We start from the raw sequence: 14,968 nt of genomic DNA on the forward strand, positions 1-14,968 counted from the left end.
TGTCAAGGAGTTGCCGCCGATAAGCAGTTTTTTGTTGGTCACTTAGAACAGCAGATAATTGCGGAGTAGTGTCACCAACCAAAGAAGCTCTTGATTGTTAAACAAATTCTCCTTGTCAGCACCACAGGAAATGTATGGAGAACAGTATGGAGAATATGCATACTGATGTTTAGGTGTTGCTTTAGCTGAGAGAGCAAAATTAGTGAGGTGTTTCAATGATGTAGAGTGAGTTTTTGAAGGCTTCGCCGGTACGCCCCATATCCCCACCCCCCCCCCCCCACGATTCCCTTAACTGCCCACTAGAGCGCTAAGGGCGCAAACCGTCACAGCTGACGGGAAAAATTTGAAAGTTGGCACGTCAGTCCGACCATTTAGTGACAAGATAATTATACATAATAACCGTTTATGTGCATCTTAATATACCTTGTTTTCTTCATTTACGGTTGGGTTCGTACAGGGCGAGTCATTCGGTCTGGCTTCATCTGGCGATGGGCTTGAGATATAATCATTCGCATGGAAATTTGACTTAGTCATTTCAGGTTATCGCAGTTCAACTCACCGACGAAGTCTGCCTTTAATTTCCGTGAGGCCTTTAGAGAATCAAAGAGGACAAAGACCATATTTACAAAGTCATATTTTCAAAGCAGATCCACCAGTGTCTACATTTGGAAGCGTTGTGTCTGATAGCGATTATAGCATGAGTTCTTACAAGCCCCCGACTGCCAATTTCCAAGTCAGAAAGGAAGATTCAGATCCAGATCACCCCAAAAGCAAAAAGTCCTCAGACGTGGATGGGACTCTTTTGTATTTGACTGACGTTACGAAGCGAGACCAAGTGAAAGCATTAAAGATGAAGTTTTATCAAAAAAACACCGCCAAAGAAAACATGCCAAGGTTTGAAGCTCAGGCATCATATCTCGCTCAACATGGCAACAAACGGGACCTAAGACCTCTTTTGAACCGTAGGCGACGGTACAGTTTCCCAGAAGGGGCTGAAAAGGTAACACTCGAAGCGCATATCAACGAGGAAGTCAAAGGCGATGACGATGTAAAACTAGACTTGAAAATCTCGGATGAGTTTGAAGGTAGCGTGAGAGTAAATACAGAATTCCTTCACTTACCAAGTATTATAAAAGAAGATGCGAATTCTAGTCACACTTTAGCTGTATCTGGCCGTGGATCCGAAACCAAGAGTGGTCGCTTTAGTTTCGACAATGAATCAAGAATGGAAGGCAACCCCGCACAGCAAACACTTTCAGTTGGAACACAAGAAATATCACTCGAAAAGGACCTGACATCCAAAATCAAAGATTTTCTCCAAAAGCCTCAGCCCAGAGCCAGCACCTTAAGTCTTCGAATGAAGAAATTCCCCGATATCAAGCTGCATGGGGAAGTCAGTGGAAATGTTTACACCAGCGGTGCTTTGGAGCAGTTCAAAACGGTGCCCATTAACACAGACACATGTCCACTCATGAGCCACTTTTTGAAGGATAGAAAATGGTACTATCAGGACAAAAGTGGAAAATGCCGCTATCTTAGAGTTCCAGAATCCCCTACTCCTCCTGTTTCATATGTATTTGCAAAAGACGAACTTCCTGATTCGGTCAACGAGTAACAAGGAAGTTCCTATTTTTACTATCAAAGGTAAAAAAACTTGATCATTTTAGGGGTATCACTAATTTGCCATTGAATCTACGCCACAGTGAGAATTGGCAACGCTAAAGCAGTCTGACTGGTGGCTACCGCCTATGTTTTACACAAGTCTACAGAAAGACTGTGATTCTACTATGTTTATAAAAGGAAATTTGCTTCGTCAGCACAGCCTCAACGATCCGGTTGTCAGTCTATGGCTACAGAGGAACGTCTGGCTCAATGAAATAGGAAGGCATGCCGTTCTTTGTTGGGGTTTTCTATTCAAATATCACAACTTTGCCTTTTTGGCCGTCAGTCTCGAGGACAGGTTGTAACGCCGAAGTAATTTTCCAAACATTTCCGAAACGAAATGGCACTTCGCACACACAGGAAGTAATTTTTTTTTATTAAATGTATTTCTAAATTAAGCACGGGATTTTGTTCCGTGGCTATGAACACTCATGGTATTTATATCTCTTGTGGCGCGTTTATAACTCCGTAATGTTGTGCGTGTAGAGTACAAATGTACGTGGTTGTTGCTGTGCTCGTCTAAATGCTACATTAAATATAATTAGAACAACGTTGATGGGTTATGTAAAAGAGCTAACATGAGTTACTTAAATGCGGAAGTCGCGTGTTAGTCTAATCCTGTTTGACTAACCAAATTAAGAAATAAATACATCAGCTGAAGGAGTAATATTGAGTTGGCTTATGAGCAATGACGGTGTCTTTCATGTATAGTCATTCAATATTGAATCTACTTTCGTTTGCGGACGTTACGGAAACACTCAACATCAATATCAATATTAAATTGTTCTGTTTCAGCGCTGAGTTCCGCTTTGCTCTCTCAAATGCATCAATGACTTTATTTGTTATGATAAACAAGAAACCAACTTGTATTGTTTGCTTGAAAGTAGTACATCATCGCGCGACTTTTTTTTTTTATCTTAAGGTCAAATGTTACTAATGGGGTAAAATAGAAAATTGCTTTTGACAAACAAGCACTTGTTATTTCGGTAAATGTTTACCATTTGGAGACAAGCTGTAAGTTATCTTATGGTGTATACATGGGATCTGAAATGTTAGCCCGAATAACTTTTAGTCCTGATAGCGTGACTTTGCTGTCATTTAGAAGTCAATCAACCCAGCAGTCATTTCCTCTGTGTAATTTCAATAAACAAGGTCACGTGGTTCATGGGATGCAGTAATTCTTTCTGTCTATATTCAACAATTATCCTTGACGAGTAACACACTGAAAACGCTTTGTCTTCATATCGTATGGCCAAAGAGCGGCATCATCGGAAATTTTCTACGGGCCAAATAGGGCTCAAAAGAAAAACAGCCGTAGTGTTGACTACTTTAAAATGTGAACCAAGGCCGAATGATTTTCTGTCCGTTGACCGATTCAGCGCACAAGATCATGGTGTTACCGAAAAAGACATTGACGAAAACAAAGCTAGAGATAGATCGAAAGTGGACCATAAGGAAGATATAGTTGCGAACAGTTTGGAAGATTTAAAAGATGGGGCAGTCGACAAAAGATCGATCCAAGCTCGGTCTTTACCACGTACCTTCTTCGTTAAAAGATCAGATCAGAGTCCCCGCTATAATATTGGAGTGAGCGTCACAAGGAATCGTTCGCCTCAGGAAATCAACTTATCAAAGCAGAGCCAATTTATTAACAATTCAGCATCGGTCTCTGAAAGGCGAATGTCCTCTCCTGGAATGATTCTGGGCAGCTCTGCCACTGAACAAATCTCTGGTTCTATTAGTATTTTGACAGCACTCGAACGAAAAACAAAACAAGTCATCACGCAAGCGAAATACCCCTCGGAAACCGGAAAAGAATCAAGCGATTCATTGCCGAAAATTACCAAATCCCTCGAAACTTTGACAACGGGAGATCACATCAAGAGAAGCAAATCTCTAGAGGAAGGAAGGAGGATTGTAATTGAGACCAGTAAATGGTCGCCCCAAAGTCTAAGCTCTAACAAGTCCACAGATCGCACTCAAGGGCTTCTTGAAGCGAAAATAATCCCGGAAAGCCGAGCGACCACACCAAAAACGCCGTTAATGGAAACGGCGGATGATGATCAGCACGAAATGGAAAACTACGGTAAGGTCGTTCAGCGCATTCGATTTGACTGCATAGAAACCAAGACATCTGTCTCAGCCCCAATAGATCTGGTTGGTGATTATTCATCGTGGAAAGCGAAAGAAGACGAGGGGAGCACGGGAGATAACGAAGGTGCCGATCGTGTTCAGTCTCAGTGTGGCTTGGTGGAGAAGCCTAATGAAGTCGCTTGCGAGGAAAAAAAACGGTATGCTCAGGGGCGCTCACCACGTGCACGGCGTAAATTAACATCGAACAGTAAGGTGAAAGTCGACCACAGACCCAAGAGCAGGATTCCTCCTCAGAAACATGGCCCAATTGCTAATGATGCGCTATGTTCCAACCCTGGAGACGAGTTAATAGACCTCAAAGTCAAGGCCTTTTTACGGAAACACCAGCCGAAGGCGAGTCATGGTTCGCTAAAAGTTAAAGCTTCCAAACATAAGAGACCTCTTCATCCAGCAATTGCAAATAGATTACGAGAAAGAAGAAGCTATGAGAGAATTGCTGTTAACACGGACACGTGTCCAAGTTCAAACATAGTAACTCAGGACAGATCGTGGTATTATCAAGACCGAACAGGCAAGTGTCGGTATCTGAGGGTCCCTGAGTCACCAGTACCACCTGTGGAATGGGTATTCAAACGTACTCCATCTCCGTAAGATAGCCAGCAATACCGACAGAACTTTGATTCACAAAATTTGTATTTAGAATAGTTTCTTAGGTGATGGTAGAATTTAATATTTATAGATTGGTCGAGAATTTAGTCACATGCCAGAGTAAGGTAGTGTGGGACCGCAAGGTAGTGTGGGAGAGGCTTCTTATGTGCGTCCTGACGGTTGCCGGTAACAAAATTCCATCCCAGTTATTACAGGCTGATAGTTTCGAAAGAAACTGTTTGGGGCTGCGTCGGTGGGGGTAACGAAATAATTTGGATATATCAACAAAGTTGAAGTGGTAAATTGGCCACCGTAACGATTACAAAAGCTGACGTTTCGAGCGTTAGCCCTTCGTCGGAGCGAATAGAGGAATTGTGGGTTGTGTGTCTTTCCTCACACTTGGTAGCACGGGAAGCCATAAAACTCTTGAACAAAAGCTCATCTTTCAAACCGGCAGTCTAAATCCCACAGGGATCAACGAACGCTTTTCATTCCACTAATTTATTCGTGTTTTTCTCGTTGCCAATGTTCCCACCAATAACGTAGCTCCATTTTCTGCCTTTAAAAGCACACACAACCCACAATTCCTCTATTCGCTCCGACGAAGGGCTAACGCTCGAAACGTCAGCTTTTGTAAACGTTACGGTGGCCAATTTACCATTTCAACTTTGTTGATATATCCAAATCATCCCAGTTATTGTTCGTAGGCCTAGTTCCCGAGGTGAAAACGATACGATCTTCAAAGTTTAATCCAACAATGTGCTTACGTGTTTGTACGTGAAAAGTGCTAGTCTTATCGGCAAAGTCCGTTCGTCATTCATAATGAACACATTACATGATTGAGTGGCAAGTTGAGATGAATTCTGTTAAACGAAACTAGAAATTAGACTTACATCTTTCGATCGGTTTTCGCAATATATGTTTTACTTTTGTTTGCCAGAATTATTGATAAACGGCTTCCAACACCAGTCATAATATAACAACAACATTTGTTCTCAAGTTATAAGTTATTTAGCCTTGTTACGAATTCAGTTTACTTGCGATTGTTATAGCTAGTGATGAAAAAAACAAATAAACAAACAAAAGTAGTTCAAAACCGAAGATAAATCTATGCTTTACACAATAACACTTGTTATATTGACACTGAAATAAATGTGTTTTGGAACAACGGGCAAGTCGTGGGTTGGAGTTTCCTGTCGCATTGCTGACATATCTAACGATATGAGGTGTAGATTTACGTCAAAAACAAAATTTACGGATAAATATGGAATAAAATGCATTTTAATGGCAATTTCGAAGGCTGGACACACAATGCATTTATTGACTGAGTGGGATGGCCGGACGGGAGTATAGCCTTTGGCTCGAGGTCATGAAGCACGGACTGCGTACAGCGAGGTCCGTGCGTCAAGATCGAGAGCCAAATATTTTCCTGTCCGGCGGGACTTGACTCAATTGTTACGCATTTTATCTCCTTACCATTGCTCTTCCCCTTTTCTTTTTCTCTCTTGTTTTAACTCGCATCTCGCGGGGCAATGTGGCTTTTCTGACCCTGTTCAAGCTAACGCGTACTACCCTCGCACAAGGATTTTTGGTAGATGTTTCACTGGAAGGGCACGTAGGCTGTACGGGTCATATGAAAGTTAAAATTCAAGTCTTAAAACCTGAGGCAAAAAAACTCTTAAGGTCTTTACTTGTGATTTGAGGTTGAGGTCTTCAACTGATCAGGAGCAAGTAAATTGTCAATTACGCCATAAAGTAACCATGGGCATATGCGTTATTGACCGAGCGTGAGGTCAAGATGGCTGGATATATTGGCCGAGTTTTTTTTGTTTGCGTCGGGCCCATCTTATCCGCTCGGGTAGCCAATCAGAACACAGGATTCACTTCATATTGCCCACGCGCGCTGCTGGTAGGCCTTTATGGATTATGTTAGTAAAAGTAGCATATTATGCTAGTAGCACTGCTTTTTTTTTTTTTTCAAATTGTCCCTTTTTTTAAATTATACTCTTTGAAAAAATTGCAAATAAGTCCAAAAATACATTTTTTAATTAGAAGCCGTTGGTCTACAAGAAAGAAACGCAACAAATTCACAATGAAATTCTAAGAAACATGTGGTTCATGTCAACATGCACACTATTATTAGACTATACATGGCCTACAATGTGACTTCCGGTTCCGGTGCACCCTGACCTGGGCTCAGACCGTTTCAGACGCCGCTCAGTGATTCACAGTGAACTACAAATGCTACTACTTGAACTAAAACTTAAAACATCGAATAACGTCACCAAGTGCCTGGGAGTAGAGATGAACAATGATCGAATTGTAGCATCAAAAATGATCCGATAATTATCAAAATATGCGAATTATGCTAGTCACGGTAGGTAGGTAAGTGAACTTATTTAAACAGGGTAGCCCATTCAGCTCAAAGGCTGTTATCCAGAGGGGCCCTGAAAAAATACAACTATATGACATTCAAAATACAAGTACAAATATTAATATATATATATATATATATATATGTATATGAGAACGATCCTTCGCAGTAAAGCACTATTTGAGCAATAGTGAAAATCAGACCTGAAAAAAATTTCAGGCCTGTACGGGATTCGAACCACTGACCTCTGCGATACTAGTGCAGCGCTCTACCAATTGAGCTAACAAGCCAACTGGGAGCAGGCCATCAAATTAATTCGATATAAACCCGTAGATGATAAATCAAACAACAACAAACATATGAAACATATGTGTGAACTGCGGTTATGAGACGTATATGAGAACGATCCTTCGCAGTAAAGCACTATTTGAGCAATAGTGAAAATCAGACCTGAAAAAAATTTCAGGCCTGTACGGTACTATTGCTCAAATAGTGCTTTACTGCGAAGGATCGTTCTCATATACGTCTCATAACCGCAGTTCACACATATGTTTCATATGTTTGTTGTTGTTTGATTTATCATCTACGGGTTTATATCGAATTAATTTGATGGCCTGCTCCCAGTTGGCTTGTTAGCTCAATTGGTAGAGCGCTGCACTAGTATCGCAGAGGTCAGTGGTTCGAATCCCGTACAGGCCTGAAATTTTTTTCAGGTCTGATTTTCACTATTGCTCAAATAGTGCTTTACTGCGAAGGATCGTTCTCATATACGTCTCATAACCGCAGTTCACACATATGTTTCATATGTTTGTTGTTGTTTGATATATATATATATAAATTCTTGAACTTAATTTGAATGTATTTCAAAGAACGCTCAACTCTTAGAGGAGCATTGATAATTATAACAAACTGGTTCAAAACTTCAGAGGTAGTTCATCGTTTTATTACGACAGCTCTGTTTCGTATGGTAAAAAATATGACCACACTCATCAGGTAATTTCAACGATTGATCGCTGGTTTACTCTAGTTTGAGCACTCTGGCATGGCTTAGACGATACCACAAAGGTTGGGTCGTTCGGGGTGACCGTCTCGGTTCTCCCCCATCCTAGCATTAGCACTGCACTGATGAGGCCCAGAAGGCCGAAACAGTACTGTCTGCAGTTAGTTATATATATATATATAATAACAAGGTAAAAGGCCTCGAGCCAACAGTGACGCAGCGCCAGAAGGATCCAAAGGGATTCACAGTCCAAACCTCGATAAGTAGTTGGAAAAATATTGTAGTACACGAGGACGGACAACTTCGAGCTAAGAAAGACATATACTCAAATAAAAAGTCTAAGAAAGTTTAATAAAATACGTTTCGGTCCGAGACCTTCGTCAGTTGTAATACAATGACTTACAAATTCCTTAAATAGATTTATTTAGGGCGTGATGACACATAAACAAACACAGTAATTACTACGCGAAAAATTATCACAATAAAAAGAAATGGAAAAATTGTCGAATCCACTGAAAATGTTAAGGAACCAGTGTTGACTTGAAAAGCGAGAATTGTACTAAAATTCCCAATCAACGCTAAGACTGGGACGTTTGATGCCCGCCCAATTTGAAAAAATTATCCGCATTAATTATAGGTTATTCTTTTTTTGGAGTGAAATTCCTGGCGCTTATTCAAGCCGAAGGCGAAAGGCGGGTTGTACCAGAGGATGTTGTTACGTTGTCGGTTCTTGCGTCTTTAATCTACCTGGATTGTTTCACAAGAAATTCCCAATTCTTGAGATAATGCCATGCGTTTATGAGCTGAAATATATTGGGACAGAGTAAACGTCTTCTCCAAGACACATCTTTGATGAGCGGTGAATTGAACTCTCGCGTATTTGACTGGTTCGTTCACAGACTCATTCCCCTTTTCTTGACGCTCTGTATGGGAGAAAAGAAAAAAAAAACAAACAAATTAGGAACTCATTGCTCGTCCGATGATGCCAGCCCAGAAATGTTTAAACGAATTAAAGGAAGAATCTGCGTCAGCTGCTTGTACTGGCGTCCGACAAGTTCATTTAACATGCGCACGGCAATATGAACAAGAAGTGCTATGTTAAGGATGTGGTTTCAACCGTTTCCGAGTCAAACCTTGCTATTCATCAGCGGGAAAACAATTGAATCCGTTGCAAGTTTTGTTACCGTCTAGGACTAGAAATTCTGCCCAAAGTCAAAGAGTCATCCAAGAAGTTAAGATCACGAACAAGCCAATTGCCACAGATTAATACAGAACAACAACAACAACAAAATAGTATCATGGGTTGGACCTAAATATGTAAACAAGACAAAATAACTTTATTTTTCTTTAGAACAATTTTTTTTAAATATAGCTGAAAGCACTCTTACTCAATATTTTTTTATTTGTGTTCTTCAGTTCCTTCCTCTTCCTCGGTGGTTTTTCCAGAGGTACCTCCTTCCAAGGCAGCCTAGTTCCTATCCTGATTCATAGGGCCTTCATCTCTTCTGTTTCCGTGTCAGTGCCAGCGCTGGACCAAGTGTAATACTGTTGTTTTTCACTTGATACAATGCCTGCTGTTTGCTTCTCCCTTTGGTTTTCAGCTCTGTCTTGTCCTTCGTCTTCTCCTTGTTCTTCTCCTTGCTCTTCTTCCTCTGTCTCGCTTTTAACCGCTGGCAAACGCTAAAATAGGTAAGTATAAAATTATGAGAAATGTGCACCCTTAAAATAACATGCAAGCATCTCTACCCTTTTCTTGGGAGATATACTGAATTGTAATTATAATGTACTGTATTGTATACTTACCCTATGAAGTTTTTTAATAGTTTTCTTCATTTCTGCTACTGTTCCCTTCAATTACTTATTCACCCTCAGCAAATTATGGCACCTTTTTCGGTGGATACCCTTCCAGCCTTTACACCCTTGGTTATTGGCAACTGATGTCTCACGAGATGTAAGTGGTGTGATAGAAGGTTTGCTCAAAGGTGCGATTGTATTATCAGAAGCTGAATAAGAAGAAAGGTCTGTCACAGGTATGCGCAGTCTCCCTAGAAGTGGAAAGAGTACTCAACTCAGATACATTGAATATATGAAGTTCATATATTCATTGTATCAAAAACTTCATATATTCATTGTATCTGATTTATCATCACGGGTTTATTACGAATCAACTTAACGGCCTGCTTCCAGTTGGCTTGTTAGCTCAATTGGTAGAGCGCTGCACTAGTGTCGCAGAGGTCAGTGGTTTGAATTCCATACAGGCCTGATTTTTTTCAGGTCTGATTTTCGCTATTGCATAAATAGCACTCTCTACTGCGGATCGTGCATCATAAGTACTCAACTCAATCAGCTCGTCAGGACTTTCCAAATTTACTTGTGCACTATTAGATGTGTCTGCAAATGACAGTGTCAGCAGTGGTGGAAGGAGTACACGAATCAACAAGTTTGTCAGGACTTTCCAAATTAATTCGTGTAGTATCACAGGTGTCTGTTGATGACACAATGTTGGCAGGGGTGGAAGGAGTTTCACACTCTAGAGAACAAGAGGTCGTCTTCCTTCTCTTGTGACTAATTGACTCAGAACTTGCTAGAGTATCACGTTTGAGTTGGAAGAATGAAACAATTTGTGAGCTGTTAATTCTTTGACTGTTCATAAATATTTCAACATACGGGTTGAAATCTTTACACTGGGTAGGATTGGATGTTTATGCAAACAGCAAAAAGTAACGTGAGCTTATCTTACTTGTTTTTTACTGCGTTCACTGAGCACTAGCACTCCTGGTACTGCTGGAACAATGGTGTCTCGTGTTGGAACTGCTTCCCGTAGTAAAATAGCTCGGACTTGGGTTCCTTCCTCCATACGCCGAGGACCGATAAGTTCTGCGGGTAACAACTTCCTTCGAAATGGGCAGAACACAATGAAGAATGCTTCGACTGTGGCTCAAAATCATGGCGATGTTTTTGGTCAAATTTCACCCATTTGCCCCTGACAACTGGATCACCAGGAAACTGATGCATTCTTATGCCCTAAGTGTTGCTCGAATTAGTGCAACTTTGGTTGTTAGGGGCGCCAGCGACGCAATATCTCCCTCCTCTTGGTACTTTCTCACTCGCCGCCATATTGCAATCTCGTAGTCTTGTCCACAACACTACTTCATCAGGCCACGTGATCGGAAAATTTGGCCGCGCGATTCAAAGACCATTTTTAAGAGCAAAATCACAACTTTTAGGCGTTATAAAATCGCCAATTTTTTTTAAACACAGTTCAAAATTTGGGATAGCATCTTAAAAATGTTGAACTTTCAAAATATTAAAAAATTGATTTCGCTTCATATGCACTTTAATAATTGCTATTTTAATAGAATAAGGTTTAAGGTGGCTCGTATCGGTTTTCATCTTTTTGATGGTTTGTAACTTTGAAAGAATACAACAGAAAGACTGACCAAGGCCAGTTGAACACTTTTACGGGGTTGAATTACATAATCATTGGTTATCCAAAAATAAGTGTCATTTCGTCACTAGCAGTTTCCATGGCAACGCTTTTATGGGCTTATTCAGACGCACTTTTTTGCTTGTGGCTTAAATAATTCGAAAACTAACCCGGTGACCCCCTGATTTTTTTCAGTGATTGCTTTTGGCACTTCAAAAGGAAAATGCACAAAGATTTTTAAAAAATTCTACGGGGCGGAATTTCAGAAAATCTACAAAAAGGACAATTTTCACACATCACAAATTTCCATCCGTAGAATTTTCTAGTTTTTTTTTCTGATGATTCCTTTCGACGTTATTATCATATTGGAGCAATAAAAAGAAGGGGTCACCGAACTTGTTTTCATGCAATAGCTTTCGTGAGTTTAGCAATTTCCACGCGCGTTTTAAAAATCTGGATTCTATAAGATCGACATTTGCTCATGATCTGTTTTAGCTACCGCTGACAATTGCGTGTGCTCGCGCGAGCACCTACGATCTTATGGTTACAGACGTTTACTGCTAAGAAAATCATTAAACAGCCGTCAAAGACAGCCTTCCGAGCTCATCTTAGAAATCCTACACATGACTTCTGGCTATATCATATTATTTTCCTTTAAGTTTCAAAGTCTTCTTCCACTTCAGGTAGATTATCCTTCACTTGAGTTCTTTTTTCGTCGTCGCAAGATTTCATATCGGTTGAATATTTCTTTTAAATGTGAAGTGAAGCAACCTTTACTTCTCCGAAAATCGTCTTCGTTATCTTAGTTTCTATCTCCTGCATTCATAGTGGCCGCTCAACACATCAAATACAAGCTCTTAGGTAAACTTCTCACAAAAGTAGAAAAAATTCCACGCGCCGCCATCTTTGTTTTGAATTTTCATCTTTTGATCTCGCGCTTCTTTCGCACGTTTCTCTCGCGCGTGTCACGCAAGAGTGACCTGTTCCCCGCGCGAGGAAACTGGTACGAGCCACCTTAAATACAACTTGGCTAAGTAACAGCATATATCTTATGTTTTATTTGATTTTACATAATTATTGTAAATAATCTATATACCTTTACTCTCTGTAACATTTGTTATGTATTTTAACGAGCAAAATAAAGACATTTCATTCATTCATTCATTTATTCATTCATTCATTCACTCATTCATTCATTAATTTGGGCCGCGTGGATGGTATATTTTTCATGTCTTTTCATTAATTTCCTTCCTCGTTTTTAGATTAGTGAAATAACATTCTTCACGAAACGGATATGATGCTCCTTGAATCTTTCTCCTTCAAGAATTTTACATTTCAGAAAATTCAGATATTTGAAAGCCTTATTCAATTGCTCTTTTTAATTCCTCTCTACTTACGTCCTTCGTTGTCTGTGAAATGTGTACAGTCTTATCTTTTCTTTCCTAATCGAGGATTTCTCATTTCGGTAAAAGTTTGAAAGCTACTTTTCACACTAGGAAAGCACGATCACTGGCTATGTGCTTCAGTGGTTATATCACCAAACTAACTTTTTTTACCAACCTCTTTTTTGGCTCTCACGAATAATGGAGCCAGTTTCTTTTTGGAAACTGTGAGCAGCGACATTCAGGGCGTCAGAAATCGTCATGGCTTCAGCGTGGAAACATTTAGGGCAAGCTGATGGCTGAATCATGATTCGAGAAAATGAAGTCAAACCAGCTCCACTTCGATCGACGTGATAAAAGGCCATGTTAACTCTGGACGAGTCTGCATTTAGTTAGCTTTAACGATTTATTGAACCAATCTATCTCTACTCTTCAATTATTCTCTGTCAAATGACGTTAATTTTCGGCGAAAAACAAATGAAAATGACGTCTCCTGAGCGCTCCCCAATATGTAACCAATTAACGCATTAAGGACTTGCATGATATCAGCCCTAGCCTTGACATCCTAGGTAACCTCGGCATCCTAGGTAACCTCGGCATCCTAGCTAGGTAACCTCGGCATCCTGGGTAACCTCGGCATCCTAGTGCGCACGTATGGAAAGAGAAGTGATAACGTCAAAAGGTCACGCCTTTAAAATGTTAACAAATCGTCTTTTAGTTTAGTTGACACTAATCGATGTTTTGTTCGTTCGCACATAGGACCATCAACTGTTTGCGCAGCAATCTACGAGCTTTATTTTCAAGACGACGTGTTTGCATGCCAAACCAGACATCTAAAATCGATTAGATTTCTGATTATTGTTATCTACCCCGTCGATAGTTTCGACCATTCAGCAAAAAAATGAAACTTTACTTGCAACAAATCTGAGGAGACCGAGGCATAGGTAGTACGGCCGCTTTGGTTGGTGTTTACTTAGAAAGTGCAATAGCATTTGCATTTAAAACGGGACAATCAGCTTATTGACTACTAATCAGTTCTCGCGGTACGCTCCTGATATTTTGCAGCTATGCTCGAAAAGTGATTGTTTCAAAGTAGTTCGGTAGGTTCAGTTCGAGTATTTTAACTTTTAATTTCGTAATTTTACCGTCAAGCTCACACGTTTAAATTTTTTACGGCTATTTGTATTTGTGCATTTTGGAAAGATGGAATCGAGGATTGTGATTGGTCTATTCTTCCGCTTCCGCTTCCGACTCCGACAATGCAGTTTTCACTAGATCATAAGCGACGGAGTCATAGGCAAAATCGGTGTTCTGCTTCCGACTCCGTCGGTCTGATTTTCACTAGATCGTATCGCTCCACACTTCTGATTACGATTCCGACAACGACTCTGTCGCAAGTGAAAACCAGCCTTAAGTATTATTTAATTATAGCATCAGAACTTAGCACCATTCTGCCCCAGACATTACGAAGTCTTTCCTCACGGAAAGGGCGGGGGGGGGGGGGGGAGGAGGGGAAGGTCATCAATGGGAGCCCTGAGCACAGCTACATAGATGTCATATAAAAGTTGCATAAAATTATTGTTATTTAAAAGCTTTATAATTTGAAGTTTAAAAGTGACATAAAATTAATGCTATTTAAAAGTTGCAGGAAATTAATGTTAACATGTGATAATACTAAAATTTAACCCTAAAAAAACTTATGTGTCATCGTCTAGAAAAATGATTTAAAATAATACAACCGTGGTAATGAAAAAAGATCTCTTTGCGATTTCCTTTCTGACAGCAGGTAAATGAAGCAGATTTCTCTGCCTAGACACGCACGATTGAATCTTGTTAAAAGCTTAAGTAAAACAACTTTAAAATATTGATGGCGATGCTCCTTAAAACATTAATTTGTAAGGTGACATGTATGTTTTTGGCATCTTTCTAGCGCAGGCCTCTTAAGAATGTCCATTGCAGTACTGCTGCGAGTTGTTAAAGCAAAAATTCTACCTGTTTCTTCTTCTTCTTCTTCTTCTTCTTCTTCTTCTTCTTCCTCTTCTTCTCCTTCTTCTCCTTCTTCTTCTTCTTCTTCTTCTTCTTATTCTTCTTCCTCTTCCTCTTCTTGTTCTTGTTCTTCTTCTTTTACAACGCCCCTAATGCTTGGCTATTTTTTTTAGCGCAGCAACCCCACGCTACATCATCTAATGTTGGTCTAATTATAATTGACACTCTGAGTCATCAAAATGATCGGGTAAGGGAGGTGTTCAGTGTGCCACTTAGGCCTCATACCCTTAACCGTAATTGACAGGTAACAAGGTTGCGCACTATCGAACTACTGGAGTCAAATCTAGCGTATTCGGACACTGAAATTATTTTGATTGTGGGCATTCAACAGGCTG

General features: G+C 40.2%; 2 protein-coding genes across 2 annotated transcripts; both read left to right on the plus strand.

The window, feature by feature from the left end:
- The first annotated feature begins 441 nt into the window (after positions 1-441).
- Positions 442-2,827, plus strand: LOC148725659 (uncharacterized). The gene has a single exon (XM_088731031.1). The coding sequence runs from the start codon at positions 698-700 to the stop codon at positions 1,613-1,615; it is 918 nt and encodes a 305-aa protein (XP_088587157.1). The 5' UTR covers positions 442-697; the 3' UTR covers positions 1,616-2,827.
- Positions 2,828-2,906: 79 nt separating this feature from the next.
- Positions 2,907-5,575, plus strand: LOC111335188 (uncharacterized). Its single transcript, XM_088731030.1, has one exon. The coding sequence runs from the start codon at positions 2,911-2,913 to the stop codon at positions 4,405-4,407; it is 1,497 nt and encodes a 498-aa protein (XP_088587156.1). The 5' UTR covers positions 2,907-2,910; the 3' UTR covers positions 4,408-5,575.
- The last annotated feature ends 9,393 nt before the right edge of the window (positions 5,576-14,968 follow it).

The sequence above is a fragment of the Stylophora pistillata genome, chromosome 8 (assembly GCF_964205215.1).
Source record: "Stylophora pistillata chromosome 8, jaStyPist1.2, whole genome shotgun sequence".
NCBI classification, from domain to species: Eukaryota; Metazoa; Cnidaria; class Anthozoa; order Scleractinia; family Pocilloporidae; genus Stylophora; species Stylophora pistillata.